Here is a 21,570-nt window from a genome sequence, read left to right as displayed (position 1 = left end):
CAAAGGTTTTAAAAAGCCTTAGTGAGTCATTCAAATTAGAACTTGCTCTGAATGTTTAGATCTTTCTGAAACTAATAAACTGGAATAAAACCCGAACTTCAAAATATTTGCTCACACCTGGACTAGACAGATGTCACAGACACATGGAACCTCACTGAGGGATCATCCGTCCAGTGCTTTTGAAACTGTGTTTGGAGGAACCTCAGAAGTTCCACGTGCAAAAAGGGAAGCATTTCCTGCCTCACACACAACCCTCAGAACCCTTGGAGTTTTTGCTGGGTTCCTGCAGATTTCATTTGCAAAGGGAAAAATGGTGCCCTTGATGGGGTATGAAAAGCAGCTATCTCACAGGAAGACTGGGGCTCAGAGAAAGTCAGGGGTGTCTCAGTGTCACAGCCACACGGGAAAGTCGGTCAGGCCTGGGCTAGGTTGGGTCCCTCATCACAGTTAAGGACTTGGAATGCTGGACCTAGAACTACTCAGAGCCCAGGTTTCGTCTATGAAGAGGCCACAGCACCTAGAACTAATGAAAGAGAAAGATGCCACACATCCCTGGGAACTATAGAGTTATGCACGCGCGCGCACACACACACATGCAGAGGTGGAAAATTTCAGGGCTAAATACCTCAGCACATAGGTTAAGAGGTCTTACTGTAGGGCTTCCCTGGTGGCACAGTGGTTGAGAATCTGCCTGCCAATGCAGGGGACACGGGTTCGAGCCCTGGTCTGGGAAGATCCCACATGCCGCGGAGCAACTGGGCCCGTGAGCCACAATTACTGAGCCTGAGCATCTGGAGCCTGTGCTCCGCAACAAGAGAGGCCGCGATAGTGAGAGGCCCATGCACCGCGATGAAGAGTGGCCCCCGCTTGCCACAACTAGAGAAAAGCCCTCGCACAGAAACGAAGACCCAACACAGCCATAAATAAATAAATTTTTTTAAAAAAGAAAAAAAAGTTAAAAAAAAAAAAGAGGTCTTACTGTAAAGACCACAAATGTCCATTTGATGGATGAGGAAGATGAGCGCAGAGAGCAGTGACTTATGCACCACTGCACAGCTGCCAGAGGCTGAAAGGCTATGCCTGCAGCTGGGAATTCTTTTAAGCCCTGGAGCAGCCAGGCCTCACATCTGGGAATAAGTGGCCCAGCCACAGGTCGGAGCAGCTGCAGGGTGCTGCACACACGTGTCAGAGGTCACAGTGGCGTCTGGGAGCCCCAGAGCGGATGTGAAAGCCCGGTGCGGGTAAGAGCACCGCCTGGGAGGATGACAGTGAAAGGTCCTCCCCATCCACCACCCTGGGCAGTGGGGTGCGGAGAGAGTTGCTGAGCCAGGAGGGGAAGCCTCAGAGGACTCTAGGACCATGTGGCCAGGGTCTGGTTCCCAGGCACAGCCAAAGACAGGTGCCCACTCACCGGGAGGACTTCCTGCCCTGGAAATCCTGCCTGCAGCTCCAGGATGAAGACAACTCCACCCAGGAACCCCTTGGACCTCATTGCCTCAGACCCTGGAACTTCAGCGAGCCCAAATCTCTGCTGCACAGATGGGGAGGCTGAGGCCCAGAAAGGAGCAGGGGCCAACCTAGAATCACACAACAGGGCCAGGATAAGCCAGTCCCTAAACCCTCTGGGCCTCAGGCTCTCCACCTATGAAATAGGATAACCAATGTACCCAAGTGACACACCAGGAGAGTAGACTATAAAAAGTCCAAAGCTCTGAAATGGGATGATGGTGGTGGTAGTCATGGTGATTAAAACAATGGTCACGAACCTCAAACAGTGACACATCTTTCCCATGGACCCCTGGAAGCAAACTGTCAAACTCCCAGAGTCGAAGTTGGCAATTGTGATGCCAGGAGCCCCAATCCAGGAATCTCATCTGGGAACCTTAGTTTGTTCCCAGGGGGTCAGGGAGACCCTCCACTGAACTGACAGGAAGACAGAGGGCCCAGCCTGGACAGTGACCTAGGGACTTGCCCAAAGGCGCCCATAAACCCAAGGCTAAAAACAAACAAACAAACAAAAAACCCAGGGCTAAGCTGGGGTTAAAGCCTGGCCTCTGGCTCCTTCTTCCCAAGCCCACTTCGGATCTAGGTCCCCAGAGCCACCCAGTGCCCCGCCCGTCCCCCACCCACCAGGAAGCCTTCTCCCTCAAGAAAAACAAACTTCAGCAGCCAGCTCCCTGGTGCCCTACATTCTCTCACCTCCCCACCCCGCCAGACCCCTCCATCTGGAAGGATGGACTAGGGAAGCAGCAATCGGTGCCCTCGGGGCCTGGCACTGGGCCCTGAGAGGGCAGCAGGCTGCACTTCCCCTTTCGGGGTGGCGGGGGGGCTGGGGCCTGTACCAGCAGTGACTGCGCTGAGCCCGCCCGCCCACCCCTAGGGAAAGTGCAGCAACAGACCCAGAACCAGAAATGCAAGTCAGCCTGCCTCTGCCAATCCTGCCCTAAACCGAGGCCAAGCCAAACAAAGCCAGGAGGGGAAGTGCCTCTGTCCCCAGAGGGCCCCCGCCCCAGGGACGCCGAGAAACCACCCAGGACCGAGGGCTCTCAGAGCGCCCCGGCGGTTCCTGCTCAGACCGCCCGAGGTGGACTTTGGTTTTGATTCCAGCCGTGTCATTTCCCAGCCGTGCAAGAAAATGGCCAAGCCTCCCGACTTCTCCGAGCCCAGCCCCGTTTCCTTACCTGGAACAGAGCCATGATATCACACCAGACTCACAGGACTAAGTTAGTGTTCTTCACAGGGCCCAGCCCCAGAGAAGCATCTGATAAAGTGGGAGCTATTATTAGTCTAGGCTTATCTTAGAGATAGGGAAACTGAGGTCCCAGGGGCTAAGGGAATTACCTAAGAAATCCGAGGCTGATTCAGTATGAGGACTCCTGCCTCCCGGCCAACGGTCTCTCCCCACTTCCTTGGACCCTTACACACAACAGTTTGGGGCCCCAGGGGTCTAGAGGGAGGAGGAGCAGGCTGTGAACACTGCTGGAGGCCCCTCACCCAGGCCCATCTGCCACAGGGCAGACACTGGCAAACACGGACCAGAGCTCATTGGTTCCATCCTGTGCTCCTGGACGGGGCTTGTGTGAGCACCTGAGCCGGTGCGGTCAGGCCTGTGTTCCTGGGAAAGCTAGGGCGGCATCGGGTACCTGGGGGGGAGGGGGCCTCTGAAACCTTGGGGGAGAGGGTGGCAAGTGGGAGAATTAGGACAGGAAAAGAAATAAAGATGAGAGCCATAGTACAGAATGGATGCCTGGTGCGGGATCGTCCTGTGAGCAAGGGAATGACACGGGCAGAGCCGCACTACGTGAAACTGCCCCGGGTGGTGTGAGCAGGACATGGGGGTGGCGGGAGGACTGGGACATGCATGCATACACACAGTCATTCATTCTCCAAGTACTGAGTTAGGCCCTGGGGTCGGGTGGGGACAGCAGAGGACAAGTCAGACACAGTCCCTGCCCTCAGCTGAGCAGAAAAACAGAGGTTAGACAATTGGTCTTAATGAGCGTGGTGAGTGCTCTCATGGAGAAAGTGCAGGCAGCTGGGGACACCCAGTTAGGCAGCTGTTACAGCAGCTTGGAGTGACAAGAATCCAGCCAAGGCGCCCCAGAGACCAGCCTGCTGGCCCAGGGCCCTGGGTCCGAGCGCTCCATGCAGCTGCCCCTCTTCTGCGGGGAGTGCGTATCTCTCCCATCCATCACTTCTTTGGCTTGGCTGGACCAGGGCTAATTCTGTGCATGTCTCGCCCGCTAGAAGCACTCAGGAAATGAGCCAGGCCCTCTAAATGGAGCCTCTGTTTACAACATAATCAAATCCTCTCCCCAGTCCAATCCAGGGCTGGGGAAGGGTGACAGGTGTGACATCCAGAGGCCTGCTCACACCAGCTATGTCCCCTGGGCCCTAGACCCCCACCTGCTATTGGGGCTGAGGGTGGCGGCAGACTGCTGGAAATAACTTGCCCAATGTCACACAACTACTAACCGTGGAGCCGGGTCGGCTGACCCCAGAGTCAACCTGCAGCTCGCACTCTGAGATGACTCATCACATCTACCACAGATGCCGCGCTCCTCATCTGCCCTCAGAAACCACTTCCTGCACTGGGCTGGGCTGGGCTGGGGTGGTGGAGGTCAGGGGGTGGGGGGTGAACTGGGGCTTCCCTCCATCTCAGGGTGGCCCTTACAAAGGATTTTCGGAAAGAGTCCTGGACATAATGCCGGAAGACCTGGGCTGGAATCCTGACCCCATCATTTGCTAGCTGTGTGATCCCAGACTATCACTTCTGGGGACCAAGCCTGAGAAAGGACAGGAAAGTGCTCTGTGAAATGGAAAGTCGTCGGAGAAAGGGAGAGGCTACTAGAATTCCCACATGGCCATTTGACCTCCAGGCTTGCCTTTTGAGACGGGGTTGCTCCTTCAAGTTCGGCATGCCTCTGGGTCTCTGGCTCGAGGCCGGCTTCCAGGAACCCCTGCCCAGCCTCCGTCCAGCTCCTCAGGCCTGGCTTCTTGACACCCAGAGGCTGAAGCCACCGCCCTGCCACAGGGGCCTCCAGGCTGTCCTCCTTCCCTGTCCCCACTGCAGCAAGTTTGGCAAAGTCCAGGAGAACGGAGGCAGCACCTTACAGTGGGGAGAGCGCTGGATACTGATCCCCACTTCACACTTACTGGCTAGGTGACCTCGGGGGGAACCTCTCTGGGCCCCAGTTTCCTTAGCCGTAACACAGGATGCTGTGCGAGGAGTGAATGAGCTGATGTACGCCCAGAGCTCGGCACCGTGCTGGTCCACAAGCACTCCACAGGCGGCAGCCGCAACCACCGCAGCACGGCCCCGCTTTGACATTTCCTTCCCTGGGTTTCCTCCGACTAGCCGATGACCCCCCTTCTCCGCCGCATCGTGGGCCTCTCGGCCTGTGTCCTGTTCGCTGGAACCTGCTCCAGCCCCCTCTCTCACCTCAGGCCCGCACGCTCCCTCGAGCACTCATCCACTCCCCAGGCAACAAAAGTACCATCTGTACCATCTGGTCATGGACAACACCCAGTCCCCGCTGCCAGCCCAGTCCTTTCTCAGAATGTTCTAGGCTCTGTGGATACAAGAATAAGAAAGACGTGATCCCTGTCCTGATGGAGCTTACAGGCTGGAGAGGAAGGCCTGGCATGAGCCAAGTCATCACCCACAGAAACAGTATGAAAAACACCGATCCATAGTGAAGGAAAACTGTAAGGTCCCGTGAGAGAATAAAGGGGCGTGTGGGAAGGGCCACCCTGTGGAAGGACACTGAGGCTGAAATCTGCTCAGTGGGCAGGGACGAGCTCATGAGGGAGCAAACAGCACAGGCAAAGGCCCCGAGCCAGGAAGGCGAGCACCCTGGGGGACAGAGAGGACACCCGTGCGGCTGGAGCCCAGGCACGGACATGGATACCTCCTTCCAGATATCCCACCAGTGCTCCCGAGTCAATGGACCCCAAACTGAACTCCTGACCTTCCCCCAAGTCCATTCCTCCTCTCGGAGTCTCTGTATCAATGATGCCACTGCCTGCTCGAACCAGAGACCTGGGTATCGTTCTCTCTTCACTGCCACCCCACGGCCAATCACCAAATCCTCCTTGATTGTCTCTCGTAAAATCTAAAGAATCTTTCCACTGGGGGAGGTTATGTGTGTGCAGGGACAGGAAGTATTGGGAACTCTCTGTACTTTCCTCTCAATTCCTAAAACTACTCTGAAAAATAAAGTTGATTAAAAAGGAAGAAAAGAATCCACTCTCACCGTCTCCACTTACCACCATCTGCCTCAAGACCACGACATCTCGCACTGGGATTGATGCTGACCTCCCAGCCGTGGTCCACACCCCTCTGCTCCTTCTCTGTGCCCTGTCAGAGGAGTCTTCTAAATGCAAATCTGACCCTGTCACTCCTCGGCTTAAAACCTTGACGTGGCTCTCCAGCGCCCTCCAGATAAAGCCCAAATTCTGTAGCCCTGGAAGACGCTGGGCTTTGTCTCTCCCTCTAGCCTCACCTCTCCCCACTCCCCATTTTACGTGTTGATGATGAATGAATGAATGAATGAATGAATGGATGGACGAATGAATGGGCAATGCAATGAACTTCATAGACCATCTAGATTCTTATTACTCAAAGTGGGATGTGTGAAGCAGCAGCAGCAGTACCTAGGAGCTCCTATGAAATACAGAATCTCAGGCCTCAGTCCACACTTACTGGATCAGAACCCACATTTAACCAAGATCCCAGGTGATTCATTTGCATATTAAAGTTTGCAAAGTACTGATCCAGACTATCGGTTCTCAACAGAGAGATATACTTTAGAATCTGTGGAACATTTAAAAAATATCTATATCTGGGCCCAGTGCCAGACCTACTGGATAAGAGTCCCCAGAAGTAGGGCCCAGGCATCTTGACCTTTTTTTGACTCCCCAGAAAATTCTGGGAGCTGCCTCCATTAACAGACAAGGTGACTAAAGCCCAGGGAAGGGAGGCAATATGCCCAAGGTCACAAACAGAATCAGGACTAGAATCGAGACCAGAGCCTAGTTTGGTACCAGTTCCAATACATGGCGCTCCCTCTGCAATGGAGCCCACGCAGAAGAGGCAGGACCTCGGCAGCCCCTGGTCCAGGCTGGGCAGCTGACAAGCCTGCTAGAGTCAGCTACCCGTTCACGCTCCCTATGAACAGAGGCCCAACTGCAGGAGGAGAGAGTGGAAGGAGGAGGAATTTGACTGCAGACTGAAAATTCTCTGTCCCTAAAGAATCACACAACAACTCACTGATCTGTCAGGGGCTCAGGAAGGCAGGCAACACACCACAGCAGGGAGCATACCCACTGTACTGAAAGCAGTACTGAGGCACAGAGGAGAAGCAGCTCACCTACATGCAGGGAAGAGGAAGCCCTGAGGAGTGAGAAGAGAGGGGACCCCTCTTAGAAACCTTCCCTACTCTTGGCAATGTCACCTGGCTAAGTCAGAAGAACATGCCCTCAGGCCTGGCCTTTGGAGCCTGCTGAGATGCCCACCACCCTCCTGGATGACCAGCTTCTCACCAGGCAGGGGAAGCAGCTCCCAAGGTCTGGGTTTCCAGTACTGTGCCCCCCGTCACCACCTCGCCAAGCCCCTTCTCCTCTCAGGTCTTCCATGTGCGTGGGGGGCCTGGACTCGCAGTCTCTGCCCCCAACCCCGCCACCCCAAAGACCCCTTCTACACCTCCAGCCTTATTCTCATCTGAAAGCCATGCGAGTGGAGAACAGAAGTTTCCCCAGTCTCTTCCTGCCCCTGTGGTGACTGATGCCTCCGTCAGAAAGTGAGCGCGGCCCCACGGGCCTCTCCTACCCCACCCCGGGGCTCTCTGCTCAAGATCCAGTTCTCCTGTGAGTTCCACCACCACTCCCTTCCCACTTGACACCCTCTTTCTCTCCCTGATCCAGATGTGTGCATGTGCACTGTCTCATTTCCTTATTGTCTCAACCTTATTGTCTCAACCTTATTATCTCAACCAAGTCCACTTCCTGCCCATCTCTTGGAGCCCAGTTAAATGCTCCCTGGGATACCCTGGCTAGAGGGCTCTCTGCTCTCCTGCCAATGCCTGGCCTGCACTGCTGTCATGGCCCTGGGCAGGCTCTGCTTTGGCTCATTAGGATTGTGTCCCTGGCTTACTCACCTCCACCCCAACCCCCAGAGATACTCAGCAAATACCTACAGAGCCCCAGTCCTGTGCCAGGGCCTGTGTGGGGCACCGGAGCCAAACGGTGGCAAGACACATGTCTTTCCCCGAAGGCACTGGGTCTCTGGGTGAGAGAACCAGGTAAGGGGCCCATGTCAATCTCCCACCGACCCACCACCACCCCAAGGGGCTATGGAAGCACAGAGACAGCAGGAAAGACTGGGATGGCTCTTGGAGGAGGTTGGGAAAGGGATGGGAGAGGGTATCCAGGCCAAAGCCAGAGACAACATGGAATATTTGAGGAAGTGCAGGTGGTTCCAAGGAGCAGAAGCATGGCTATGTTAAGGGATTCGAACTTTACCCTGAAAGCTACATTTACTTAGTGCTGTAAAGATAAGGAAGGCGGAGCTAGAGATGGTGGAAGCAGAAAACAGTGAAAAAGATGGGTGGAGAGGGGAAGAGAGAAAGCATTAACTGAGCATCTACTAGACAGCAGCCACTGCAACAGTTGCTTTACCTACACTTTCTCGTGTCTAGCAACATTATGAGGTCAGTAGCAACATTGGCCCCATTTTACAAATAAGGAATCTGGGACTTAGATAAGTTAAGTAACTTACACAACGTCAAAAACTGAGTAAGTAGAGGACTCAGAATGTAAACATGGTCTGCTGGCCCTAGAGCCCTGCTCCTTCTCCTGCCCCATGATCTTCTTTCCTGCCCCCTTCACTGCCCTTCCTCTCTCCCTCCCTCTCTGTCTTCCAAAGACCTTGCCAAGCTCCCACCCAGGCCCAGGCACTGTGCTAGGCAGTGGTAAGCAATAGCAGATGCAGGGTCCCTGCTCTTACCCCAGATTAGTGGCGACTGAGCGGCAGGTGTCTGACTCACCCTGTGAGGGCAGGGCTGCTACAGAATTACATACACCTGGTGACCCTCCCACACCACCTCCCGCCCAGGGACCCCTTCACGGGCGGGATAGTCAGAAGCGTGTGCTTTCTCTATGATGTTCTACACTAGGCTGATCAAACAAAAAAGCTCTGCCAAGCTAGGAGGCCCTCAGGGAAGGGCACAAGTAGCGCTGTGACCAGGAGACCGGGATTTGGAATCAGGCAGCCCTGGGCTGAATCCCACTTCCTAACCGTGTGGCTGAGTCAGCGATGCCTCCCTCGCAGGGATGCTATGACAGGGGGCAGCAGGCAGGACCTGGGGCACAGCAGTGCTCAGCCCATGGCCATGACCTTCCTCTCGACTGCTCGACTCTCCGTCATGTCAGGCACCGGAGACCAACCCCAAAATCTCAGGCTTAATTGCAAGCAACAGCTCGGATAACAGGGAGCACTTTCAGAGCCAGGGGTGGAGGAGGGACGCCTATTGCTGGTGAAGAACAGGGGTCTGGAGACAGACAAATCCAGGTGCAAATCCTGGCCCTGCCACCGCCTAGCTCGGCGCCCTTGAGCAAGCTGCTAAACCTCTTCAAGGCTCAATTTTCTTATCTGTGAAATGGCGACAGAAGTAGCAAGTACCCAGACCATGATACTGTTGGGAGACCATCCAGATAGAGGGGCCTGGCACGTAGTGGGTGCTCAGTAAACATTTGCAATCCCTGTAATCATCATCATCATCACCAGTCCCTTCCCCTGCATCCACTCCAGGAGAAGGCACCTGACATATTCGGACCACAGTCCTAGGGTGGGGGCACTATTATCTGTACATTTCAGGGGAGAAAACTGAGGCCCATCCCAAGGGCCCTCTCCTGGAGGAGGTCTGTCCAGCTCTGAATCTCAGCCAGCCTGGAAGGGTCTGCTCTCAGGGCCCAAGGTGAGGCCGGGATCCTTGTGGGTGCATCAAGGGCGGGAGAAGCAGAAAGCACCCCCTTTCCAGAGATCCACCCCCCCCACCTTGTCCGTCTGCTCCAGTTCCTAAACTATTCCTCCTTCAGGGCCTGCAGGGCTGGCGGCACGGGGTGGCGGCTGGGGTGGGAGTGGAGGGACGCTTTTCCACTCAAGGACACTGGAATGTATATCTGGCCACCGGACTCAGCCGCAAACCTGCAGCCAAAGGCCACCCTCCAAGGCCCCAGGCACACTGCTACCTCCGCCACTGCCTCCCTGAAGAAGACATGCTCTGTCTCTGCTGAGGGGGATGTCAAGGCTGGGTTTGTCTGGGTTGACAGCAGGCTCCAAACTCATCCTCCTGTCATGGGACCATCTCTCATCTCTCTTATACCAACCTGACTATACTCCCCTCCTGATTAAATCCACCACAACCCTCTGGTGTCCCATCTCCTTCCCCTGTGTGTCCTGTCCCTGCCAACCGGCCTCTCCACCACACCACTTCTCCCCTCTTCCCTCCAGCCAGGCTGAACTGTTGGTAGTTCCCCAAGTACACTCTCCTCTCATGCACCTCTAAATCTGTGCTCACTGTGCTTCCTCCCAGAACGCTCTCCCCTCCTCTGTCCATCTGGCGAACTCCTACGCATCCTTCAAAACTCAGCTCACCCTATTGCCCCTTGATTTCTGACAAAGGTGTTAGGGACCGACAGTGAGAAAGGATGATCTTTTGAATAAATTGGATATCCACCCAGAGGAAATGAGTCTTGACCTCTACGTGCATCCTACGTAAGAATCTATTTCAGGTGGATTTCAGAGCTAAATATGAAACATAAAACAATAAAACATCCAGAAGACAACACAACAGAATATCTACAACCTTGTAATAGGCAAAGAAACAGGATTCAATTAGCATTCTCCGCAGAGACAAAGAATGATAAGTTGGCCTGCGTTAAAATGAAGAAATTCTATTCTTCAGAAAAGAGTGAAAAGGCAAGCCACTGAGTGGGAGGAGATATTTGCAATGTACACATCCAACAACGAACACATATCCAGAATATTTTTTAAGCTCTCTCAAATCAATAAGAGAAAGACGATCCAATAGAAAACTGGAGAAAAGACTTGAACAGGCACTTCACAAAGAGATTATCCAAACGGCCAATCAACATACGAAAAGGTGCTAAACCTCATTAGTCATCAAGGAAATGCAAATTAAAACCACAATCAGATATCACAATAGCTAATGCCAATTCTGTTGGTGAGGAGTGGAGCAACAGGTGCTCTCCTGTGCTGCCTGAAAAGGGTGTATTGGTGTCACACTTTAGAAAATTATACAGTGGCCTCAGAATGGGAGAAAATATTTGCAAATGAAGCAACTGACAAAGGATTAATCTCCAAAACATACAGGCAACTCATGCAGCTCAATATCAAAAAAACAAACAACCCAATCCAAAAATGGGCAGAAGACGTAAACAGACATTTCTCCAAAGAAGATATACAGATTGCCAACAAACACATGAAAGAATGCTCAACATCATTAATCATTAGAGAAATGCAAATCAAAACTACAATGAGATATCATCTCACACCGGTCAGAATGGCCATCATCAAAAAATCTACAAACAATAAATGCTGGAGAGGGTGTGGAGAAAAGGGAACCCTCTTGCACTGTTGGTGAGAATGTAAATTGATACAGCCACTATGGAGAACAGTGTGGAGGTTCCTTAAAGAACTAAAAATAGAACTACCATACGACCCAGCAATCCCACTACTGGGCATATACCCTGAGAAAACCATAATTCAAAAAGAGTCATGTACCAAAATGTTCATTGCAGCTCTATTTACAATAGACAGGACATGGAAGCAACCTAAGTGTCCATCAACAGATGAATGGATAAAGAAGATGTGGCACATATATACAATGGAATATTACTCAGCCATAAAAAGGAAAGAAACTGAGTTATTTGTAGTGAGGTGGATGGACCTAGAGACTGTCATACAGAGTGAAGTAAGTCAGAAAGAGAAAAACAAATACCATATGCTAACACATATATATGGAATCTAAAAAAAAAAAAAATGATCAGAAGAACCTAGGGGCAAGACGGGAATAAAGATGCAGACCTACTAGAGAATGGACTTGAGGACATGGGAAGGGGGAAGGGTAAGCTGGGACGAAGTGAGACAGTGGCATGGACATATATACACTACCAAACGTAAAATAGATAGCTAGTGGGAAGCAGCCGAATAGCACAGGGAGATCAGCTCAGTGCTTTGTGACCGCCTGGAGTGCTGGGATGGGGAGGGTTGGAGGGAGGGAGATGCAAGAGGGAAGAGATGGGGACATGTGTGTATGTATAACTGATTCACTTTGTTATGAAGCAGAAACTAACACACCATTGTAAAGCAATTATACTCCAATAAAGATGTTAAAAAAAATTATACAGTGGAATCTACTAAAGCTAATTATATACAACTTTATGACTGAGCAATTGTAAACCTTAGGTATTTACCCAACAGAAAAGTATATTACGGGCTTCCCTGGTGGCGCAGTGGTTGAGAATCTGCCTGCCAGTGCAGGGGACACGGGTTCGGGCCCTGGTCTGGGAGGATCCCACGTGCCGCGGAGCGGCTGGACCCGTGGGCCACAATTGCTGAGCCTGCGCGTCTGGAGCCGGTGCTCTGCAGCAGGAGAGGCCGCGATAGTGAGAGGCCCCGCGCACCGCGATGAGGAGTGGCCCCCGCTCACCGCAGCTGGAGAAAGCCCTCGCACAGAAATGAAGACCCAACACAGCCATAAATAAATAAATAAATAAATAAATAAATAAATAAATAAATAAAAAGTATATTACAGTGCATCAAAAGACATGTATGAGAATATTCATAGTAGTACTATTCATGATAACCTCCAACTGGCAACAACCGAAATGTCCATCAATGATAGGATGGATAAATTGTGGCACCTATATTCACACAGTGAAATATCATACACAGTGAGGGTGAACAGAATAAAACTGAGTACAATAATACTGAAGGATTCACCATCAAAATGCTGATCCAAAGAAGTCAACATAAAAGAATACATACTCAATGATTCCACGTATACAAAATTCAAAAACAGGCAACACTACTCAGTGAGAGAAGGCAAGAAAGGGGTTACCCTTTGAGGTGGCAGTGACTGAGGGGCGGGGCGCGGCCAGGGGCGGGGTAGGTTCCCAGGGTACTAGAATGTTCTGTTTCTTGACCTGGAGAGTTTATTCACTTTGTGAAAATTCATCGGCTACATACTTCTACGCTTGCTGTCTTTTACATTTCAATATAAAAGTTTATTTCAAAAGCAAATAAAAGTCCTCATCCCAGAGCCTGATAGCACATTCCAACTGATTCCTCCCTCCCACACCCAAAGCTGCTGTGCCACCTCCCGTTCAGCAAATGCCCGCTCGGTGTCAGACTCCATGCCGAGCACCTCACTTCACCCACAGCACCTCATTCAATAACAGCCACCGGTAAGGGAAGGTGCCAGGGGTACCCCCGCTGCCCCCACGCCTCAGTGTCACCATGCACGCAGCCCTCTGCGTACACACCTCATCTCATTACCCCAGTGAGGTTGGGCCCTTCCTTGAGGAAATGCAGGCACCGCGAGTTTCTGTGTCTTACCCAAGGGCGCCCAACTGTAGAAAGGGAGAGCCTGCCCTCAAGTCCAGAGCCCATGCACCTGCACACAACATTATTCGGCCGCCCCTGCAATAAGCCGCAGCATGTGGATGGACACACACAGGCAATCTCTATGGTCAGGCAGGAATCATGTCTACACCCTAGAGGGGTGGGCAGACTGGGATGGAGATCTCCTCCTTCGATGGACAAGCGTCTGTGCATCCGGATTCAGTCTCACCTCCTGCAGGGGCTCCCGGGCTGGGTTGGAAGCTTCCCCAGGGTTCCCCCTCCACGCGTCTCCCTGGCAAAGCTGTCTTGTTACCATCCATTACACGCCCATCCCTGGCACTAGATTAAAGATTGGACCTATACCTCCAGTACCTGGCCAGTGCACCGTACATAGTGGGTGTTAGACACATGTGGAGGGAAGGGAGGGAGAGAGGCAGAGAAAGCAATTACAGAGCCACTGTTTGAATCAGCTGGGAACTTCATTAATCGAGGTGTGAGCAGTGAAGGCTTCGGAGCTCTGCGTGGACACAGTTACAACCCTTGACTAGCGGAATGGGACAGGCACACCACCTTCCATTCCAGCGTTCTCCCCGTGGCTGCCTCCAGCCTTTTTTCAAGGTTGTGGCCAGCCATTTGGCTCTCAGAGGCTCTGCCCAGCTCTTCCTCTGCCTTTCCCCATGCCTCCTACCCTCTGCCACCCTGCCCCGAGTGTCTGAGTTCTGCTATCAGCCCGAGATTAACCCCACCGAGAGATAACCAAGGACACCACAGAGAGCCCTGGCTACGTAGGGGAGAGCATGCCCAGTTCCAAATAACTTTCTGCACTCCCCACCTTTCTAAGTTGGGTGCCGCTGACAGTTTTCCGGCAGCAGCCTGAGCCCCAGTGCCAGGTGCGGGCAGGCCAGCCCGTGGCAGAGGGAGAGGGGAGAAGCCCAGGGCCATCTGGAGCAGAGAGCACACCTGGCAACTCTCCACACGTCTGGAGTGATGACCTCGGCCCATTGCCGGAGGAAGAGGGTCTCCTGGGACCCCCTTCTCCTCTCCTCCGTGCCTGGAAGCTCCAACCTCTCAAGCGGCTCGTGGCCCCAGCACCCCTTTCCCAATCCTGCCCCCACCCAGCTGGTTGTTCAGGCAAAGGTGGCGACTCCCGGGGGCGGAGCCTGGCTGGCCTGCCGTGAGTGGCTCCAGCCTCTCCAGGCTGAGCCGGCTGAGCCATAAGCAGCCTCTTTACCGCTCGGAGGAATGATGGTTTTCCCTGAGCAGTGACATCTTGGAAACGGCCTGGCTCCACAAACAACAACAAACCTCCCAGCCTCAGCCCAGGCTCCAGCTTGCAAGAGAAGGCTTCTGACCAGAAGGGCCTGAGGAACAGGTTGGGGGCCGCTTCCCTGAGAAGCCGGACCCAGGCCTTGACCGATGACTCTCGGAACCCAGGAAGAGGAGAGGGTCTGCAGAGAATGGAAGATTCTCTGGATGCCTGGAAGGGGCCGGACAATACCTGGTCCAGTCCCTGGTGGCTCCAAAGGGGAAACTGAGCCAGAGAAAAAAGCAGATTTGCCTGAGATCATCCAGTGAGCAGGGACCAGACTGCGCCTCAGTCTCCAGCCTGTTGGCCAGGCCAGGGCTTTCTCTACTGCACACGCTGCTTTTTCAGAGGAGAGCCAGGCTCTAGCTGGTAAATGCGGGGGTCCTGGAAAGGAATGTGTCACTAAGGGAGTCCCCAAAAAGGGAGCACCAAGGTGAAAGCCAAGTACTCTGAGTCATCCAGCTGGTGTGATGGAGAGAAACCTGGGTGGGGGACCCGGAGACCTGGGTTCTTGTCCCTGCTGTGCTGCTGAGTCGCATATAACCTCGGGCAAATCCTTCCTTTCCTGCCTCAGTCCCGTATCTGTCCAGAAGGCAAACAGACTCAGCTATTCTAGGGCCTTGGGAGACTGAACGGGAAGAGGCTCTCAGCGGCCCTAGGAACCCAGCGGGGTGTGGGCATTCCCTCCTCAGCTGCGCCTCTTCTGGGGGAGCCAGGCAGACCACTGGCTGAGAACCACATGTTCCCCCAACCCTCCAATCCACCACCCTGGTTGGCACCATCCCAACAGGGCCCAATCTGAGCTCCAAGCTGCTGCAGTCTGTGCAAAGGACCAGGAGCATTGCATTCAAACCAGCTGGGGCTGCCCCTTCCACCCTCTGTGGCCCAGGCCATGGTGTGGACACCACACCACCCAGCCCAGCATGATCCCAGCCCAGCTTTCCCTGTGGCCTCAGCCAGGCTGAAGCCAAGGTTCTCCCTGCCTTGTCTCCTATCAAAAATCCCATCCCCCAACCCCTTGGCTCTGTGGGAGCAACCCTGCCATGCAGAAACTAGGACCCTTCCAAAGAGACTCCTCTCCAGGCCTCAAGTTGGTAGTGCCCACTGTCTGCCAGGCAGAACTAGGAGATGGGTAGAAAGAGCTGACTTGGACGTCAGAGCTTGTCCTCAAGGAAACCCATCTGAGCCCTTTCCTATCATGCCCCAGGCCCCAGGCTGGGCCCTTGGGACCAAGGGATGAATAAGGCTCAAATCCCACATTAATAAGACATGAAGCAACCACAGTGGGTACCACCACCAAGGGACAGACAGATTCTAACTGCAGTATTTGCTCTAGTCATGGAAGTCTGGGTAGGATAAGACCTGGAGAGAAGAGAAGAGATGGGCTTTCCAGGCAGCGGGAACAGCATGTGCAAAGGCAAGAAGGCTAGGGGGTAGGGTGGTTTCACTGATACCAAATACTTATAATCAGAAGCCCCATCAACGATCTCTGGTTCAAAGTGCTGGAGACTCCCCAACAAGGGGTCACTCACCTCAGCTGCCTCCATCTTCACCATCCCCCTGCTGCAGCAGATGCCAGCCTGGGCCTGGAGCAGGCCCTGCTGCGGAACTTCGCTCCCCGAAGGGCACGCCCTGGGCTAAGCCTTGCCACGTGCTAGGGCTGGCGAAGAGGGGAGGTGCCCCTTGGCTGGGCGTGGAGGACTCAAGAGGCCCTGGTGGAAACTTTGACTATGGCCGCAGTGCCCTGGCTGGGATCCCGCGGGCCCTCGTGGGTCAGACAGTACAGCTCCTTCCTTCCAGGAGATATACCCACTCCAGTCACCTCGAGAGGGGAGCCAGATAGCCCCCAGCCGTGAGGCCTGATGGCAGCAAGGTGCTGCAAGTTTTTGGTGAGGGGCCCAGTGGCCCTGTACTTAGCTAGGCATCTCAAGCCAGGAGCGCCAGATTCAGAGCTGAGCTCAGGGTAACGGCACCCACATATCCTGTCCTCACTGTTCCAGGAGACAGACGTCCTCCATCCTGGTCCTGGCCAGAGATCTGCTGTGTGAACTTGGGCACAGCCCCTCCCCTCTCTGGACCTGGGCTTTCCTCAGCCCTGAGGTCCCAGGGCACGAGGGTTCTTCTTGGACACCCCAGGACAAGCGTAGAGATGTAGGGCCCCCAAGCTGATAAAAGAATTGGCCTCTGTCCGCTTACAGTGGCTTGCTCTGTAGGGTGAGCAGGTCCCTAACAATTATCCCCTTCCTTACGGGTCTCGGCAGGAGCCAAAGGAGCAGGTGCCAGACCTTCCCAAGAGGCTCAGGAGGCAGAGCATCTCTGCTTGTACTTCCAGTGAGCATTACAGCAGAAGCCTCAGCGATCAGATGCAACCCCACCCCCAGTCCAGCCCCCGAGACCACCTCCCTCCCCTCATGGAACTAGGCAAGAACAGCCATCCTGGTGCCTCGTGTGTGGTCAGCATCCCTGACAAGATCGCCAGCACCGCTGGCTGAGCGCTCCCTCCCTATGCTGCGTCCTGACTTCTGCTCACCAAACATTCATTTCCCTCAGAAAGAAAAGCCAGCTGACCAGCCTTGAAGTGGGAGCAGCACACAGCGGAAGCATGCCCCTAGCCCTGCAGGCTCCCACCCACCCACCCCGAGACAGACAGACAGACAGACAAGCGCGCGCGCGCGCACACACACACACACACACACACACACACACACACACACACACAGCTATCTCAGAGCGGAATACACATGGTTTGGATGCAACATGCCTACCAATGGCTGTCCTGGGGAAGAAACAATAGAAACAGGGGCACGGGGTGGCCTGGACAAGAGCCCCCCGCCCGCCATACACACACCCTGGCACCGAGGCACCTACCCAGCACACTCCGGCAGGGACCCGGGGACTCCCGGCTGCCGCTCCTGCCAGCCCGCCCGCCCGCCCGCCCGCCCGGGTCTCCGCCCAGCTCCTCCCGCCGGCCGGCGGGCAGGCGGGCGGGCGGGCAGGCGGGCAGCTGTGGCAGCTCCTGGTGGCGCGTCAAGCGGCTGCCTTCCGCAGACAGAGCTCCTTTGTGTCCGCAGGGCTATTCATGGACTTACCCAAGGTCCCCAGGGGAGCGATACCTGCCGGGAAAAGCCGAACCAAATGACCAGGTTCCCCCTCCCACATCTAGGTAGCGTTTTCAAAACCCTTGCATCACTCGTCCCTCCTCCTCTTCCTCCTCCTCCTCCTCCAGCGCCCTTCCCAAACACACACCCTGTCCAGCCCGTTGCCGCCACTCTGGAGAGAGGTTGGACTTCTTTCTTCCATCACATAGAAAACTCTGTAATTTCCCGACACTTTCATCTGAAAAGGAGCCCGGGATGTCTCGAGGAAGAGTCCTCGGCCACCCCGTCCTTCAGCCTGCGAGGGGCCGGGACGGCTCCCGGGTTACAGGCTCGCATGCGCCAGCCCTGGCTCCCCTGCCATCAGTCCCCAGGCCCGGGGCTGGCCCCCCGGAGTGCCGCTCTGGAGGGAGAGGCAACCATGGCTCACAGCAGCATTCCCTGGCACTGCTCCCCACACACATCCCGAGGGCTCCCCCAGCTGGGGCAGCGCGACCCCACTGGCCGCAGCTCCGGCTCTCCGGCAGGACCAGGACGGAGCCAATCATGGAAACCTCCCGGCGCCCTCCCACCCCCACGTTGCTCTCGTCCCAGTGGGCGGCTGCAATTTAACCCAGGGTCCTGCAACCGACACGCACTGACTCCAAGAATGCCACCGCCCCCGGGGTGGCGGGGAGCGGCTGCTTCAGTCATCTCCCAGCAGCACCATCAGCGCAGCCCAACACACATGTTTTTATTTAGCACTTTTGTGTGCCAAATCCGGGCAAGCAGAGATGGACAGAGAGCTTGGGGCTTCCTCCCCCCAGGACGGTGGCTGCGAGGAGCACATTACAACAGCCCAAGAGTTAGGATCACAAGTGAAGGAGAGGTCCCTAACAGAGGGACCGCGGGGGGCAGAGGAAGAGCACTGGCCTGGGAGGCAAGGGTCCCCAGTTCAGGTTCCAGCTCCAGCCCTGGTTGACTGGGTGCACTGAGCAAGTCCCTGCCCATCTCTGAGCCTGGATTTCCTCATCTGTAAAATGGGGCTGACAACCCTTGACCTACCCACCTGGGGGGTTAATAGAGGATTCAGTGATCCCAGGTCAGGCACTATTTTGAGAGTTTGGCCTTCGTTAATTCATTTAATCCTCATCGGCACCCTGTGAGGCAGGTACTAGTATTACCCTATTTGCAGATGAAGAATCCAGCGTAGGGAATGGTAGTGGAAGCTGCCCACAGCTTGCTGTTTGAAGACCAGTAGGATTTGAAGACCGGTAGGTCCAACTCCAGGGTGCCCACTCGAAACCACTGTGCAGCCCCACAGGAAGCTGTCTTGCCAGCGCAAAGCTGTTTGATGCTGAGACTACGGCTGCTGCAGTTGCTTGTCTGATGTCAACAAACACACCCTGGGCTGCGCCTGGGGCTCAGGTCAGAGGTGTCTGTCCCATAGCCAGTTCCTGCCTGAACATGCTTACCACCCAAGTGGCAGGCAACCTGGATGTCAGCCCAGAAAAAAATGGGGCAGGAAGAGCCCCTATCCTCCTTTCCCACCTCACCCTGCCTCGGCCACCCTAGGCTGAAGTGCTGTCCCTCTGCCTCTTAGTCTTCTTGTACTAGTCTCAAAGTCTCTGAATGTCTGTCTCTGCCTGCCTCCTTGACCCTGTCTCTGACTCTCTATTCCTGTCTCTCTCACACATACCAGCATGTTCATGCATGCTGACATAAGAAAACATCCTTTATTAGGGTCAACTCGGAACAGCCCTCATCTGAGCTGGGCACTTAAGCACTCCAATCAACACTTTGCCTTGTCCCTCGGGGCAGATCCAAGGCAGTCCTTGCAGGGCCCAAGAACCCTCCAGATTGGAAGGCTGTCATCCTGCAGGTTCCTGGGAAGCAGGGCCCATTCTTGTCCTGGGAAACTAAGGAGGTGAGTCTCAGGAGACGGCCAGTTCCAATGGGAGGCTGACAGTTCCGAGGGTGGAATTTCTGGTGCTTAGGATAAGATTCCTTAGGGTGGAGAGCCTGAATATAGGGTTCCTTGAGATGAGAGAAGTCCTTGAGTTCAGCTGAGTCTTCACCTCTCAATCAGCAGTTTCAGAGCACCAACTACCTGCCAGGTTCTGTGCTGGGATGCGGTGGAGAACAGGCAGAAAGGGGCCCTGCACTCGCCAAGCCGACAGCTTAGTGATGGAGACAGACATCAGGCTCACAGTCAGACTAGCCAGCCCATCATTAGACACTGTGCCAGAGCAGCCCTGCCAACCCAGGGCACTGAGTCCAGAACAGATCCAGAATGCATTCATCAATACTCTGGACCACAAGGATAATGAGGAAAGGGCACAGCAGTTCAGTGCCCCGAGGCCCAGGAGCAGGCCAGGCCAGGCCAGGCTAGGAGAGCATCTAGTGCCTGGGGAGCCCAGGCGGCCACCGCCCACTGCCTCTCCATTGCTCCAGACACAAATCAACAAGGCATGTGGACCCTCCCAGTGTACAGCCTGGGGCAGGATGGGAGAGTCACTGTCAGTCAGGCTATCTAAGCCGAAAGGGCCCTTGGAGATCTTTCACTCTATAAATATTCCCTATTGACAGCCAGAGAAACTGAGGCCCAGAGAGGGTTAGTGACTTTCCCAAGGAAACAGAGCAACTGAGTGGCAGGGCTGGGACCAGAGCTTGCTAACTCCCAGTCCAGTGCTCCTTCTGTTGCACCCCAGGGCTTCTCAGACCTACGTAAATGATGGTGCTATTCAGTACAGGAGGACTTGGGATCTAGGGAACAGCGAGATCCAGGTGGCCCACAGGCCACAGGATCAGCACCTGGGCCCTCAGAGCCTGGGCCCCATTTATTGATCTCCATATTTTATTTAACAAACACTTATTTGACAGTACGTGTCAGCACTGTTCAGAGCACTTCCCAATTACTGACTCATGAAATCTTCATAACCCTATCAGATATGATGTCTACTGTCCCCATTTTACAGATAGTTAAACAGAGGCGGAGAGATAATGAAACCTGCTCAAGGTCACCAGTAAGTGCACAGCTATGGATCAAACCCAATCCACTATCCTAACCCTATCAGATATGATGTCTACTGTCCCCATTTTACAGATAGTTAAACAGAGGCGGAGAGATAATGAAACCTGCTCAAGGTCACCAGTAAGTGCACAGCTACGGATCAAACCCAATCCACTATCCGCTGTGCCCTGCACCACTGCACAGGGCGGCCATGGAACAGAGCCCTCCAGCTACATACTGAGAAGCCAGTTGGCTATACAGCCCAGCCATGCAGGCAAACGTCTCACTGTTCAGGCAAGCTGGCAGCAGCTTCCAGAGCTAGGACCAGGGAGGGTTAGCAGGGAGCCAGTGTATGTGCACCTCCCATTTTAAGAGAAGCAGCACCCCCAGGCAGAGCCCAAGGCTCCAGAGGGGCCCCTAAGGAGATGCAGCAGCAGCAAGATACAGCCCAGACACCCCGGACAGGCCGCTCCCCGCAGCCGCACCGCAGCAAGGCTCCGTCTGTCTTCCCTCACTGCCTCCACTGTGTTAAGCCTGGTCCGCCCGGAATTGTGTTCGCAAGACCCCGTCATGAACCCTGCACAGATGGAAACCCACCCACCTTCTTTCCCCATGCAGACTCCACCTGGGGGAGACTGAGCCTTGGCAATACCCTCCTCAAAAAAAGGAGGGTACCTGCCAAAAGCTATTTAATGAGCTTCTCTGTCCTGCCTTCTGATCCAAAGTCTACTGGGATTTTATTCCAGGGTGGGGAGGAGAGTGATGCCGCTATGGGCACAAAGCCAGGGAGGTGTGGTCCCAGCAATTCCAGAGCTTATGACAGACTAATACCACGCCCATACCCCACCAGCAGCTGCTCAGGCTCTCACTGCCTTGGACAATGAAAGGGCCAGGCCTGTGCTTGGGTGATGGGGGTAATGAAAGCCAGGGCTGGGACACACTGGCCCCGCCTTCTACAGAGCCCTGCCCCTGCCCCACCCTGTTACAGAATAGGGCAAAGGCCCTGGGTGGCCCTGGGGAACTGTGCAAG

The 21,570-nt window shown here is 54.5% G+C and overlaps 1 protein-coding gene across 10 annotated transcripts in view; it reads right to left on the bottom strand.

Annotated features, from left to right (window-relative positions):
- RGS3 (regulator of G protein signaling 3) overlaps window positions 1-21,570 on the bottom strand; it is a 131,724-nt gene that overhangs the window by 17,791 nt on the left and 92,363 nt on the right. Inside the window, exon 1 of one of the 10 annotated variants that reach the window (XM_057548398.1) lies at window positions 17,700-18,109. The exons of 6 other annotated variants lie outside the window; for them this stretch is intronic. In XM_057548398.1, coding sequence (XP_057404381.1) covers window positions 17,700-17,789 — 90 coding nt within the window. In that variant the 5' untranslated portion in view covers window positions 17,790-18,109. Of the gene's footprint in view, window positions 1-15,985; window positions 16,085-17,321; window positions 17,451-17,542; window positions 17,629-17,699; window positions 18,110-21,570 lie in introns of those variants that run through there. 3 more of the 10 variants (XM_007178165.3, XM_057548400.1, XM_057548399.1) reach the window with 3 other exon arrangements.

Source organism: Balaenoptera acutorostrata, chromosome 6, assembly GCF_949987535.1.
Source record: "Balaenoptera acutorostrata chromosome 6, mBalAcu1.1, whole genome shotgun sequence".
Taxonomy (NCBI): Eukaryota; Metazoa; Chordata; class Mammalia; order Artiodactyla; family Balaenopteridae; genus Balaenoptera; species Balaenoptera acutorostrata.
The sequence above is the reverse complement of the archived record's forward strand: the minus strand, read 5'-3'. Positions and strand labels throughout refer to the sequence as shown.